We start from the raw sequence: 14,326 nt of genomic DNA on the forward strand, positions 1-14,326 counted from the left end.
TTGAAAGGATTTTAAAAGGCCCTTGAGCAGCTGTTTAGTCATCCCGCAAAAGATGGGCTCTTATTTCCAGGATTCTGCAAGCAAGCAGGCAGGCAGTTGCAGGAGAGGGCCTGCCAATTACCAATCACTGCATTCTCCTAAGCTTTGTAGGAGCAGAAGTGTTTTACTTAGTTGTTGTGTCTGGCATTGTTTTTCCATGAGGGTAGGCTGTTCCTCTGGCCCGTGCCCCTTGCCCTGTGATGGGCTTTCGTTCCACGCGGGCTGTTCCTCTGCCTTGTGCCCTGTCTTCCAGGGAGAGGTTACCTGGTTACCCCAACACTGTCCTATGTGAGCAGCATGGAAGATGAATAATGGACAGACTGCTGGATGATAGGGTGGATGTATTTATTGTATATTCAGTACAATAAGGAAACCAGACCATTGCTTTGGTCGTAAGGTATAACAACAGAGTGACTGTCTCAGAGTTTTGTTTTGCACTGTACTAGTATACGCATTTTATTCTTAAGGCAACCAAAATGCCCATCTAGTTAAACACAATTTTTCAGTGAAGCATTTCACTGCTTCTAGGATATTGACCATTGCTAGCAGTGTACACCCACCCCAAACCACTCTCTGCCAGCAAGCATTCTCCAGTTACAGTCGTATTTTAACTAAAAAAAAAGTCCTTGATAAATTCCAATCTGGATTTAGTACTAATGTTGACACCGAAAGACAATGTTCATTTTTAACATGTATCATGTTCCTTCAGATTTAGCTGTTGCAATTGACTGTAACGCATTAATCCTGAGCTGCTGTAATGAAAAAGATCAGGAGGGCAATTTTTAGATGCATCTTTATAGAAATCTTAGTCAAACATGGTTATCGGCCCCTAACAGCATTAAATGCAAAATCACTCTGAAACTTGGATTTGGTGACTTTCATAACTAATCACAATAACGAATCTCAAAAGCACATAAGCTACACACCAGGAGAGCTCGAAACATATTGCTTACCATCAATCATACCAATAAAGTTTAAAATAACACAACTTCTCTGCTGTTATTTCCAACTCAGTGTATGTAACAGTTGTCTTTCTGTTGTTCTCTACATTGCAGGTTAAAAAGAGAATATCGCGTCAGCATAAGTCGCAGAGACGAGCATTTTTAAGAGAGACTAGCCCACTGCGCAGTTCCAGCTGGAATTCTGGCTGCTTCATTTGCATTCCAGTGTATGAACAGAACAAGAAAATATGACAACTCTGGACATACAGCTTTCAGATCGCAGATCATTAGTGACATTAGCAGGAAATAGACACACTTGGGCCCAATGTTCATTTACATACAAATGACGTTTTCATTCATAGCTTAAAATAATTTAAATATATACACCCAACTCTTTAATATTAAAAAATAATTCAACATTTAATTACATCAATAAATATTTAAATATATAGTTCAAATAAACCTACATTTATTTACCTGCATAAGGTTCATTAAAAGGAATGTCTGCAGTTTGACTGGGTGATGGTGGAGGGAGAGAAGCATCCAGGCAAATTTAAAGCAGGGTCTGTTTTTAGGACTATTGCAGTGACTGAAACTCCAAAATGACTATTTTAAGTGATTATTTCAAACAATAATTTGGTTATAATTTATTCAAAATGTTACTGATTCTCAAATAGTGTGCCTAAAACGCTGTTTAAATCAACAAATACATTTAGACCGAGCCTTTAGTGATCCTGTTCAGCAAAATGACAGAGTATGGTTTACGTGTTTGTCTCTACACTCTTTGAATTTTCTGCTCTCTTTGCCCAACTTGTCCTGTCTAAGCATGTATCAGCCAAAGCAACTAACTCAACTAACCTTACACATCTTGAAAAATTAACTCAAACCACCTGCCTAGAACCCGACCCACCAGGGATTCACATCATTAGCTGGGTGACTTTTTCCCCAATGACAGAACACAACTGAGATGGCAGAAAGTGGCAGCTGTTAACCAAAAGTATCACTTGTTACTTAGTAATGGAAATGGTGTATTTCTATAAGGTAATAAAGCTAGTAGATCTTGTGAGACCCTGCCTCACTCTTCTCTCTCAGGCTGTAGCGTCTTGTGCATTTTGTGACTCCTTAATATTTTACTAAATAGTACAATGTCTCTCTTTTTCTTTATTATACTGAGTGTACCTTTAGTTGCTTTCTATTTCCTTTTTCCAGTACAGAACTACTCAGAAGAAAAACCAAATACTTTCACATAAATGACATAAACTGCTTGCAGGCTGGGTCATAAAAAGGCTGTTTCTCCTGTGGCTGTTGGCTCACTTGTCATTCCTGTCTCCCTTCTACCCGCCATTCCTGTCTCCCTTCTACCCGCCATTCCTGTCTCCTTCTACCCGCCATTCCTGTCTCCTTCTACCCACCATTCCTGTCTCCCTTCCACCTGCCATTCCTGTCTCCCTTCTACCTGCCATTCCTGTCTCCCTTCCACCCGCCATTCCTGTCTCCCTTCTACCCGCCATTCCTGTCTCCCTTCCACCCGCCATTCCTGTCTCCCTTCCACCCGCCATTCCTGTCTCCCTTCTACCCGCCATTCCTGTCTCCTTCTACCCGCCATTCCTGTCTCCTTCTACCCACCATTCCTGTCTCCCTTCCACCCACCATTCCTGTCTCCCTTCTACCTGCCATTCCTGTCTCCCTTCCACCCGCCATTCCTGTCTCCCTTCTACCCGCCATTCCTGTCTCCTTCTACCCGCCATTCCTGTCTCCTTCTACCCACCATTCCTGTCTCCTTCTACCCGCCATTCCTGTCTCCCTTCCACCCACCATTCCTGTCTCCCTTCCACCCACCATTCCTGTCTCCTTCTACCTGCCATTCCTGTCTCCCTTCCACCCGCCATTCCTGTCTCCCTTCCCTTTGAAATGTCTTCCTCGGGATTTGCAGTCTAAAGAGTGGCAAGCACCATTTGGCCATTAGCAGAACACCATTACTGTGCTGTTAGGGTTGATAGTGTTTGCATTACTGGACCGGATAAGGCCTTTATCAGGGAAATTCCCCCAGTGTAACGGTTTCCCAGGAGATACATGGCTGATGGGTGACTGAGTGAGGCCAAGCAAAGCCTCTGGCAAGACGGCAGCCAGATGAAGCAAAAAAGGAGGCTGTTTTGGTCAAACTCTGTCTGCTTATGATCAGAGTTAAGCCTGAGAGCAAAGAAAAAAATGTAAGAATATGGTTGTGAATGATGGGGAAGGATGGGAGAGAAGGAAAGAGAAAAACAAATGAAGCTAAAGCGAGACTACTAACGTTTTAGATATAAATGGTCACTAGGTGAATTATGGCTCACATCAAAACACAGTCACAATCATTGTCTTAGTAACAAGTATGATTAATTTTACTTGATGTTTCTGTTTTATCCTTCCTTATTCTTTGATTCTACGGTAGGGTTTTGTACAGAGGACAAGGAGACAGGAGTAGAGATGGGCTGTGCCGGTTTGCTAGACACCTGGGAGTCCAGATCCACTGCATCTGGACCGAGGAATGAGTCAGGTGTTTTACTGACTGGGAGAGGTGGTGATACGGCAATGGGCGCAGCTGTATGGCCACTTTCTGTGCTGGTTCCACCACACCCTCCATCTGTAGTGATTTTGCTGTGATCTGAGTCTCCTACAAGACAGCAGGAAAGATTGGTGAAAACCTTACATAAAGACTGAAGAAGTACTAATTAGTAAACCAAGGGGATCACTGACCTCCACAAGAACACAGATACTCATGTACTCACTGAGAGCCAAGAAATGGCCATGATTTACCTTCTTACCTTCATGGATCTGAGTACCTTATCCCAGCAACCTTAGATGGACCCCATAAGGGATCCACACGCAGTGGCTTGTAAGCTACTGAAATGAGGTTTCTATATCCCAGGGTACCGTTATAATTCATCTGCATAGGTGTTAACTCTGCAAATGATAAGGATTCATTGAACATGGTTCTTTGTGCCTCACTCACCACTGGAGCCCCAAGGATCAGAAGAGGCTTCTCCTGTGGTACTGTCACCTCTCCATGGATCTGAGTCGGCAGGATGGGCAGTGGATGTACCATTTCCTCCCCAAGGATCATTGCTTGCAGGAGGAGCACTGGAGGTCTCTTTATCTCCCCAAGGATCATTGCTTGCAGGAGGAGCACTGGAGGTCTCTTTATCTCCCCAAGGATCATTGCTTGCAGGAGGAGAACTGGAGGTCTCTTTATCTCCCCAAGGATCATTGCTTGCAGGAGGAGAACTGGAGGTCTCTTTATCTCCCCAAGGATCATTGCTTGCAGGAGGAACACTGGAGGTCTCTTTATTTCCCCAAGGATCATTGCTTGCAGGAGGAGCACTGGATGTCTCTTTATCTCCCCAAGGATCATTGCTTGCAGGAGGAGCACTGGAGGTCTCTTTATCTCCCCATGGATCATTGCTTGCAGGAGGAGCACTGGAGGTCTCTTCACCTCCCCAATGATCACTGCTTGCAGAAGGAGCACTGGAGGTCTCTTTACCTCCCCAAGGATCATTGCTTGCAGGAGTGGTAGTGGAGGTATCTTCACCTCCCCAAGGATCATTGCTTGCAGGAGCGGTAGAGGAGGTCTCTTCACCTCCCCAAGGATCATTGCTTGCAGGTGGGGCAGTGGAGGTCTCTTTACCTCCCCAAGGATCATTGCTTGCAGGAGCGGTAGAGGAGGTCTCTTTACCTCCCCAAGGATCGTTGCTTGCAGGAGCAGCAGTGGAGGTCTCTTTAGCTCCCCAAGGATCATTGCTTGCAGGAGGGGATTTGGAGGTCTCTTCACCTCCCCAAGGATCATTGTTTGCAGGAGGGGCAGTAGAGGTCCCATCACCGCCCCAAGGATCATTACTTGCAGGAGGGGATTTGGAGGGCCCATCACCTTCTTGGGTATCCACAGTCCCCTTCTCTATTGCAGAAGACTAAGGGAATATGAGAAGGCATTCCCAACAGTTAAACAGAATCTGAGTAGGCATGTTGTTCTTCTAACCAGACTTAGAAGATGTTCTCTGTAACTAGAAGCAGCTTTGTAATGCTGATAATCCCAAATGGTATGACACTGCTGTAGGGTACCAGGGTAGTTACTCAATACAAAGTTTCAGTCCCTATTTTATAGTTTTCATCTGTCATTATTATATCATGATGCAACTTCCCCTTGTTTTTGAACGAACAGAACAGAAGCTAACCCTAACCCTAACCAGGGGGCTCTGACGAACAGGCCCAGGGGATGCACATTTGGCTCAGGTTGGCCTGGATGACTTGGTATTTCGCTATGATGACTCCTACAGTGGCACTTTTCCCCATTCCAAATGGATATGCATTGATTATGATTTTTAGAATAAAATGAAGCAATCCGAAGTGGGAGAAAATGGGGAAAGTCATAGAATGGCCAAACAGTGGACACTAGACGACAGCAGCAGTTTGACAAGTTCATTCGTGATCTTCTTGCCTTTTCGAAATGGTCACTAACCCTCTGGGGTCTAGGGGTAGGGAACACACTTTCACTGACTGGGGCATGGTCACACATTTCACTCAATATCACAAACGTAATTCATGGCAAATAAATTATTTCTTATACATTTGTTTTGGCATTAAACTCATCTTGACCTTAGTGTACTTTGTAAATATGTCAGATTTATGTGAAGGTTGTAATTTGACATTAAAGTATAGACATTCCATTGTTCATCAAATTACCATGCAAATGCAATTTCAAGACGCGCTAATGCGGCTATTTATAATGCGAACCGCGATCTTCAGGTGAGGGCGGCACTACACGCCCCCGATGCAGCTAAGACAAAGAAAGGTGACATGGTTTACTTCTTAACCGATTTAACCTAATTTTAAAATGCTTTAATACTTCTGACGTTTTGAAAAGAAGACAGATTCCAGATTTACTCAGCGGTTCTTTCATGATTCTACATGAAGATTTCATCGAGATATAAATTGAAATAGACGCGAAAAGTACGCTGCATGGCCGACGACGCACTCGACCCCAGAGGGTTAATGGATTAATATGACATGAAATGCATCTCCTGATGGTTTACCTGCGCAGCCATTTCCTTCTTTCTGGCCATTTCAAGCTGCAGAGCAGCCACACCACCCAGAACCCGGTCCATGTCGATAGGGCCAGCTACAGGGGCCGGCGGTGGGGTGGCCGAAGAAGCTGGGGCAGGAGGACATGAAGAACTAACCGTTCATGAGCACCGAGCATGCCCAGGAGGACTCAGACCCCATGCTCTCCCCAATGTGGTACCGTACAGGGCTGTCGTCCTGCAGTCTGACAACATGCCATTAGCTGAACTGGCATCCATATTGGCCACTGTCTCAGAATGGCATCTTGTCTTCTATCCATCCCTCTATCCCTCCCCATATCCTCCCCTCTGTCCATCTATTCTGTATAGTCTATCACAGGGCATGCCTTCCCTCGCATGTAATCACATAACTACAAGCAATCTAGAGGCGTCAATCCAGCTACTGGAAGAACACATTCCCCACACAAGCAGAGCATTGGCGTCATGGAGTTCTTACTGTTGGTAGACTTGGCCATCTTCTCTTTGGTCTTCAGCGCATGGCTCCTCTCCTCCTGCAGTTTGCCTGCGTCTGTCAGTAGCACGAGTAACTGCTTTGCTTTCTCCCTCACATTCACGCCCTGCAGAAGACGGCCTCACACATGAATTCCACTGGATTCGTTTCACTGATGCTTATCCAGTTAGGATGGAGTTGATGCACAGCCTGTATGACAGGGCAGACCCTGGGTGCAATGCTAGTCCATCACAGTCATATTTGCGCATACCTGCAGCCAGTAATTGATGGACTGATCTCAATTTGAAGTTACTTGGTTTATCAGAAACAGCATGTCTTAGGTTGAGAACAGCATTCAAACTGTTCACATACTGGCTGCAGTTGGATTCAAACACAAGTAATCCAGATATTTTTAATGCACTGCATATTATTTACTGCGCATCTCAAAGTTATTGTTAGTACACAGCAGCATATTCATATACACTAAACTGTACTGCTGCAGAGTCTTTAATCTTGACTGATCTGAGGAAAGATGTACACACTCCCTGCTGAGGTCACACTGCATATGAGCTGCCATTTATCACTTGTGAGTTAGTCAGGGAGACGATTCACAGTTAACTTTCACATCGTTGCTAGACCAGCCAACGACACATGCGCAATAAATGTACTTTGTTGGGCTGCAACATTTACAGTTAAATTAATGAGCTGCTTTTTAGGCATATTTTCGCCTGTACATTTTTAATCCGTTTGTTCATCATTCTGACTTCTATTCCAGGAGGAAAAGCAAAGTTCCCGATATACATTCTGAAATTGAAGGGCAATGCAGAGTCACCAAAATGCATTTTGGAATGTAGCTTAAACAGTGGTTGGCAGGGTTCTGCCAATCTGCTAAACGCTAATAAGTGATACAATTTTTTTTGTTAGCGAATTAGCATTTTTACTAACTTTGAAAACTGTTAGAGGACCAATTAGCTTCCACTTTTAGTGCTGATAACTGTAAATCCACTAACATTTTTTTGCTGGTAAATTGAACATAGTTTAATGGTCAAAAATGTTTGTAAACCCTAAAATCATCTATATTTGTTCCTATCTGTTGTTAACACGTCTGCAATACTGTATCTGGCACGTAGTTGGCTGACTATGTGTAAACATGAGACGGGATTGGTTGTCGAATTTAAGGTAGTCTGGGTTAAGTGAACAAAGAAACAAGTCATTTTAAACAGGGGTACTCTGAACTAAATGGACAACCAGGGCCTGCATTACAAAGATATATTTCTTGCTTAGCCAGATAACTTTAAATTATTTAAAGTACCCTTTATCTTCGTTGACTTACATTTGACCCAGACTACCTTACATCCGACAAGTTATCCGGAAAAACAAGAAATCTAACTTTGTGATACAGGCCCCCTATTGTATTTTCTGGATTTTGATTGGCAGAGCTATAAACCAATAAATAGCTGAGGCCCTTGTTCCTGGTTCCAGCCAAACACCACCATGTTTGTAGTCCCCAAGTGGCTTCACTGAGAGTAAAATGTCAGCATGAGCCAGTTATGAAATAGGGCTTCTCCGCTAAAAACACTTATATCTCACAAACAGAATATCATAGAAAGGAAATTTCAATGCAGATTTATCCTGGAGACTCTACAGAACCCAATGATACACAACAGAGTAAGTCTTAAATACCCTCTGGTAATCACGCTAATTCAACTGAAGGGACTTAAGTGTTATACAGGTTAAAATGTTAGCTCTCTGTGTATGTTTTTAAGGGTTTCAGAAGCAAAAACCAAACTGAAGATAAATTCATATAATAAAAGTTAGTGCTCAGCAGTTATCTTTAGCTTCTGCTAAGGTTTTCACTGGTTTATTGATTTAGTGTTATCAAACTAAACTTTGGAGTTAGCGGATTAGCGGTTACTGAGGCTAACTTTTCGGTTAGCTGTGCCCACCAATGAGCCTAAGCACACAGCACACAGAAAGGTAAGAAAGCTCATCGCAATGGCCCTGTAATAACCATGTGTCACGGTCTGCACCATCCTCCCCCGCCCTTCAGCCCCAGTGTGCCTAAGTCCCCAGTGTGTTTTCCCTGTTACATGGACTGCCGCATGGCTCAGTAGGCTGAGCATGTGGGACTGGGACTAGGATCCCGCTGGCCAAAGGCCGACCTCATTTGTAAGGTAAATACAAGTTTTTCCTGTGTGTTTGGTATTGTATCTTATGTTTTTGTCCCCACTTTTGATGTACCATGTGCCTGATTTTATTCTGTTCTGCTTAGCCGTACGTTCCTAGTCTTCCCTTGTGGTGTTAAACCTTAGTGTTTGTTAGGTTCCCTGCTTCCCGATTGTGTTAATTGTAAGTTATATCACCTGTGACTTGTTGTTCCGTGGCCTTGTTGATTAGTTGTTCACACCTGCCCTTTGTTAGTCCTCGTTATCAGGGTATTTAAGTACCTGCCTTTGTTCATTTCCCCAGTCAGTCGTCGCATCATCTATGCCTGCGTTACCTTGCAAGTAATTTCTTTACTTGCCATCTAACCTGGTCCCCATTATCTCTGAGTTCCTTTGTGTGATGAGTAAACGTAAGACCATTATGTCACTTTTCTGGTTATTTTGACCCCTTGTGGTCCTCTTGGTTTGGTGCCCCCCCCCCCCCCCTTTGTTCCTTTTATTCAGTAACCCCCTGTTGTCTTGTAGCTGCTAAGTAGGCCGTCAGCCTCTCTTCCCACCTGCCCTACGGCACCAACTGCTTTTCATATGTTTGGCTGCCGTATGTTTTTAGCGCTAATAATTATTGACTCCTGTGGGGAAATTCTCTTTACAGCTCCCCAAACTTGCAGTGTAGGTGAGAGCACACTGGGGGTTAGGGGCCTCGCTACGGGAGCTGCAGATGTGCCGAGGCCAGGCTCAAACCATGACCTCCTGACCACAGGCTTAGCCTGCTGAGCCCCAAGCACACATGGTCATTTAAGGGCCCCTTCACTGATGGAAAAGGGTACCGTGTTTTTTACGAAGAAAAGTTAATGGTTTAAATGGTTTAAATTTTCCCCGTTTTGGACTTTGAAGTCTCATTCAATCCAACAGCAGGTGTTGTATTTTGGTCCGGTCCGGTATAGACTGAGATACTTTTGTTTCCATTGAAGTGAAGCATTTCTTGCTGAGGGGATCCAGTGCTGGATGACCTCAGCAGACAGGTGAAATACAGGATTTCTGTGTTCGAAGTTTCACGTTTGTTACTGAAGTTCAGTCGTGTCCAGCGTAGTTTGCTGCCCATGATCCCGTTTGGTAGGACATCAGTGTGTGGCGAGCTACCTGATCCTTGCTGTCCTTGTCAATGTACTGGAACTCCGTGAGGTACTGGATGACAGAAATGTTCTCCTGGCATTGCTGGGCCACTCGGTCCGAGCCAGTCTTGACCATACACTCCAACAGAGTCAGGGCCTGAAGCAGAGAGAGGGGCGCGTCACCATAAATCATCCCTTTAACTCATTTTCATATGATCACATCTGTAGTACTTTTGCTGCACTAAGTAAATATTTCAGATACTTTTCTGTGATCTTGTGAGTCTTTAATGCTTCCTGTTACATTATACGTTTTCATCTTTGTTAGCTGAATAACAAACACTGATGCACATTCGATATGTATGATGTGCATTATGTAGAATAAGTATTTAGCTTTTCAAGAAAGTTCTAAGAATCTACGTCCACACAGAATTTGCGCAGAGATTCAATATTCAGTTCTTTGTCATTGTACCCCATGGGGACAGCCGGCCCTCGAGGGGAGCAAGCAAAACACAAGACAGGACAAGACGTGTGTCATGTGAGTCCTCGTGTGTGCCACGCCCCCTGATCATCCACGTGTGCTTCCCCGCTTGAGATCACCTGTTTCCTGTTTTTTTAGTCTTGTCTTGTGTATTTCAGTCCGTGTTCCAGTCAGCTTCCCGAGGTCTGTCAGTGATGTTCGTCTCCGTCTGCCCTGTCTTCCTTAATAAACCCTTGTATCCCGCAATCCTGCTTACCTGCCTCGTCCTTCCCCGCTTCCTGCCTGCCCGTCTACCCGCGGTCGTCACAACATATGACATTTAACATGTGCAGAATACAAAGGGGTCTCTCCCGAAGCGATAACAGGAACCTTGTGAATTCAGCAAGTGAACAGCAGCAGGAGGACAGTATCCCCGTGAGCAGCCAGCACTCACCTTGTAAACGTGCCTCCAGTTCTTTCCCTGGTCGCTGAGTCTCTTCCAGAGCATGTTCATGATCTCAGACAGGGCCACCACGTTGTAGGTGAGGTCGGAGATCTCGCACATCAGAGAGCTGGACGGACCCCATGGGTCGTTGGATGTTGCTTCTCTAACCTAAACCCAACGGAACGGGTGAGGGAGGGGGTTCTCAGGTCAGAGCAGAGCAGTGACCTACGTTTATTTGCTGCTTCTGTTAACACAGCTGCGCATTGGCTACGTGAGAATGGAGGGCGATCACTCTGAAGGGAAGAGTCTCCTCTCACCTTGATTTCTGCCTCAGAGAAGTTCTGAACGATGTTCTTCAGCTGACGGCGTAGCATTGAAGTCGACATGGTGACAGTTAGGCTTTCTCTGAATCCTGAAAAATTATCCAGAACAACATCAAAGCACATGATTCATTTGTGTTTTGTACAATAATGGAAAAATACATCCAATCTCTAATGACTTTTTCACAGTAGCACAGTAAAATAACACATCTGAATGACAGTTGAATCATAAAGAAGGCTCTATTAAGAGATACCAAGTACAATTAAAAATTCTTCGACCTAAAAGAAATGGATTTTGGGAGCAGTGTTGTTCTGTCTGTCTGTCTCTTATGGAATACCCAAACCAATCCTATCTGTCTCTAACAAAGTGTCCAAACCAGTCCTGTCTGTCTCTCAAAGTACCCAAACCAGTCCTGTCTGTCTCTTACAGAGTATCCAAACCAGTCCTGTCTGTCTCTGAGTACCAAAACGAGTCCTGTCTTTCTCTTATGGAATACGCAAACCAGTCTAGTCTGTCGCATGCCAGAATGTCGTTAGGATTCAGGACCAGATTTTTCAATGCAGGAAACTGCAATGACAAATAGTAACAAGTTACAGTATATCAAAAGGGTAAACAAATTTGGTACGGTAACAAAATGCAAAGCAGGACGGGAGTCACTAAGTCAAAGGGTGTCTCGGGGTCAGTTGCCAAGGCACGATGAAAAGGCAGAAATCCTAATGCATCTGTAAATACGGTAGAGAGATGAACCGTGTCCAGGCCGAACTCAACGAATTCAAAGATAAACTATTTGTGGTCAAACTAATGTTACTTTTCTTTCTATTTAGAAACAAACAGAAGTAAATAAACATTAAGTATTTTAATGCAATTCCACAGACATTCTCGGACATTTTCCCGTACCGATACACAGATCAAAATAAAACGAAGCTTCTGTCCGCAGTATAAGGGACACGCGTATGTCAGAATATTCATCTGCTGTTCCTTCGCTGTATTTGTTTGACGGGGATTGCAAAAGTGTGGTCAACCAAATTATGTTCATAAATATGACAGTGCTAGGACATGTTACTTGCATAAAACTGATAACGTATACAGTTTTTAAAATTATTTTTGAAACCGCATGCATAATATGCAGAATCATCAGCACTATTCGCATGGAGCACCTAGAGAATATAATCATCATCGATGCTGGACCACATTCAACGTATCACACAGTTATGCGTATATACTGCGTAGCATAATTACACAACATGACACAATACGACAATACGGAGAATAGCAAGCAATCTGCATTGAATCCGTATTTACAATCACGGTCGCGGCACTATGTCATTGTATGCAGGGCCTAAATGGGTTCAAATTACAAATTACGTGAAACAGCATTCATGGGGATATCTGCGGAATGATACGCGTGCCGTTATTTAACTGATAATACGACTATCGATCGTCCAAATCCACGACCCCTACCCCTTATTATGACCATCGCAGCTGAATCGGTAAAAACCCAGCAAAAATGGTAATATATAAACACGCAGACTCTGCTACCCCACCTCAAGCTTGTCAGGTATAATCAGATCTTCGACCAAAACGGCCCCAGCAGTGAGATGCCGGCGGGTGCTTTATCCGTCTCACTAGGTGTTTCAGCACCGGCGTGCTGTCCCCTTTCTGCAGGGCAAAGCACAGGGAGACACCCAGCGTTAGCGAACAGCGAAAATGGCAAAAAAATACCTCTGTATCTCACCTTTCATTTGGCGATCACATAAGATATAATAATGTGCATTTAGCCACACTCTCTTGCTTACCCATGTACGGGTGAATGAGATGCTGGAGGTACTAAACCTTCCCCTTCCGCTCACGCCGGAAAGACTACAAGCAAACCAGCTTTGTATCTTACAGAATAAGCGCGACGGGCGAGGGCAGGCATGGTGAAATCAGGACTGACTCCGCGCAGAAAAGGGTGAAGAACAAGAGGGTACACACCATCTCAGAGGAGCGCCCGGACAAAGCTGGCTATCACACAGATAATATCTGGCATTCTTCCTAATTAGTGAATAAAAATCGAGCAATTTTTATATTGAGAATTGGGAACAAGATAGAATTTAATACAGAAAAACACTTTGAAGTGTAAATACAGCAAGTGCACACCACATGTTTTATGTAGTAATTGAGTCAGGTCTCTGTGAGGAATTCGGTGTTTGCTCCACAGCCACCGGCTGGTTCCTGACTTGCCTGCACCAGTGTGTCACCGATGATTAGTCAGCCGGTGTAGTAGCTGGCTGGTTGCTTTTGAGTCTGGTGATTTTTCTGTCTCAATGTCGTACATCAGTGACATTTGGACTGTGTGTGAACTACAAACTACAGTCTTACAATCTTGCATCTGTCATTTTCTTTCTGTGACTGTTCAGTCTATTGCCTGTGCGTAGGAATTCAGTTTTGCGTTTCTGTCTGAAAACAAACCTGGTGCTTTGGTTTTTTCGTCCTTACTTGTTTAATAATTATACCAGCACAGCATTTATAAAACAGTACTAAAACTGCTGTTGTGTTATTTTGGTGATGTGAATATGGGGAATTGTTATAGAGGTGTTATCATTCTGAAGTTCTCTCAGCACGTCTGCTCCTGACATTCCTTAAGAGCACCCTTTCACACATTCACTCCCCCTGCATTTCCCCACTGTGAGACCAGCCCACAGAGGGCGCCATATCCAATGTACTTCATGCCAACCAAGTTTTCTTGGATAGATAAATTTGCTAGATATCATACTTGCATCATTCCTTCTGGCCCAATTATCAGTTTCTGAAATCGTTCAATTCTTGGGAGTCACCATCACCAACAAACTCAAGGTCACATGACCCTTCAGCAGTCTTTAGGAAGTTCCGAATGCTATCATCTTCTGCAGAAATATTATAAAATCCATCCTCAAAAGCTGCATCACGTCTTGAGCTGCTTGAGCAAGTACAAAACAGAAGGAGCCCTGTAGGGGGCGCCAAAGAAACCTCAGGTCATTATGAGCCCGCTACCCCTCGCCGATCCACCACTAACGGCCTTAGAGAGGCGTGCAGCGTCATAAAAGACGTCAGCCTCCAGCTCACGTCAACCAGAGCACAAGATTCTTGCACTGGCTTGTTATGCTCTAAACACCGGTAAAATCGGACGTTTCAGACTGTATTCCCAGATTCTATACCTCTGTCATTTGTACAAATAAATATGAAATGTTTCTTTTAGCTGTGACGCAACATATTGCAATTTCTTTATTACTGAGGCGCAAAAGAAATTTACTGTACTGTACATACATGACAATAAACATTTA

General features: G+C 44.0%; 1 protein-coding gene across 16 annotated transcripts; it reads right to left on the reverse strand.

Moving 5' to 3' along the window:
- Positions 1-367: 367 nt before the first annotated feature.
- Positions 368-12,945, reverse strand: epn1b (epsin 1b). 16 transcript variants are annotated; one of them, XR_007384956.1, is made up of 10 exons: positions 12,821-12,945; positions 12,569-12,683; positions 11,021-11,115; positions 10,713-10,871; positions 9,830-9,958; positions 6,531-6,651; positions 6,047-6,165; positions 3,973-4,924; positions 2,839-3,633; positions 368-2,436 (listed from the first exon to the last, which is right to left on the reverse strand). XR_007384956.1 is itself a non-coding variant. In XM_048993086.1 (9 exons), exons 3-9 carry the CDS (start codon positions 11,087-11,089, stop codon positions 3,380-3,382), a joined length of 1,803 nt encoding a protein of 600 aa, XP_048849043.1. In that variant the 5' UTR covers positions 11,090-11,115; positions 12,569-12,683; positions 12,821-12,945; the 3' UTR covers positions 368-3,379. The 16 variants fall into 16 exon arrangements, 2 of the variants coding, with proteins under 2 accessions (XP_048849043.1, XP_048849045.1); XR_007384953.1 differs by having other exon boundaries at positions 368-2,650; XR_007384955.1 differs by having other exon boundaries at positions 368-2,412; positions 2,816-3,633.
- Between the last annotated feature and the right edge of the window lie 1,381 nt (positions 12,946-14,326).

The sequence above is a fragment of the Brienomyrus brachyistius genome, chromosome 23, assembly GCF_023856365.1.
Source record: "Brienomyrus brachyistius isolate T26 chromosome 23, BBRACH_0.4, whole genome shotgun sequence".
Lineage (NCBI taxonomy): Eukaryota > Metazoa > Chordata > Actinopteri > Osteoglossiformes > Mormyridae > Brienomyrus > Brienomyrus brachyistius.

Excerpts from the sequence above, each read along its gene's own strand:
- epn1b (XM_048993086.1), bottom strand. The coding sequence starts at position 11,089 with ATGTCGACTTCAATGCTACGCCGTCAGCTGAAGAACATCGTTCAGAAC. Across the intron at positions 4,925-6,046 it reads AGAAGGAAATGGCTGCGCAG|TCTTCTGCAATAGAGAAGGG; the intron begins GTAAACCATCAG and ends ATATTCCCTTAG. Across the intron at positions 3,634-3,972 it reads TGATCCTTGGGGCTCCAGTG|GAGACTCAGATCACAGCAAA; the intron begins GTGAGTGAGGCA and ends GCTGTCTTGTAG.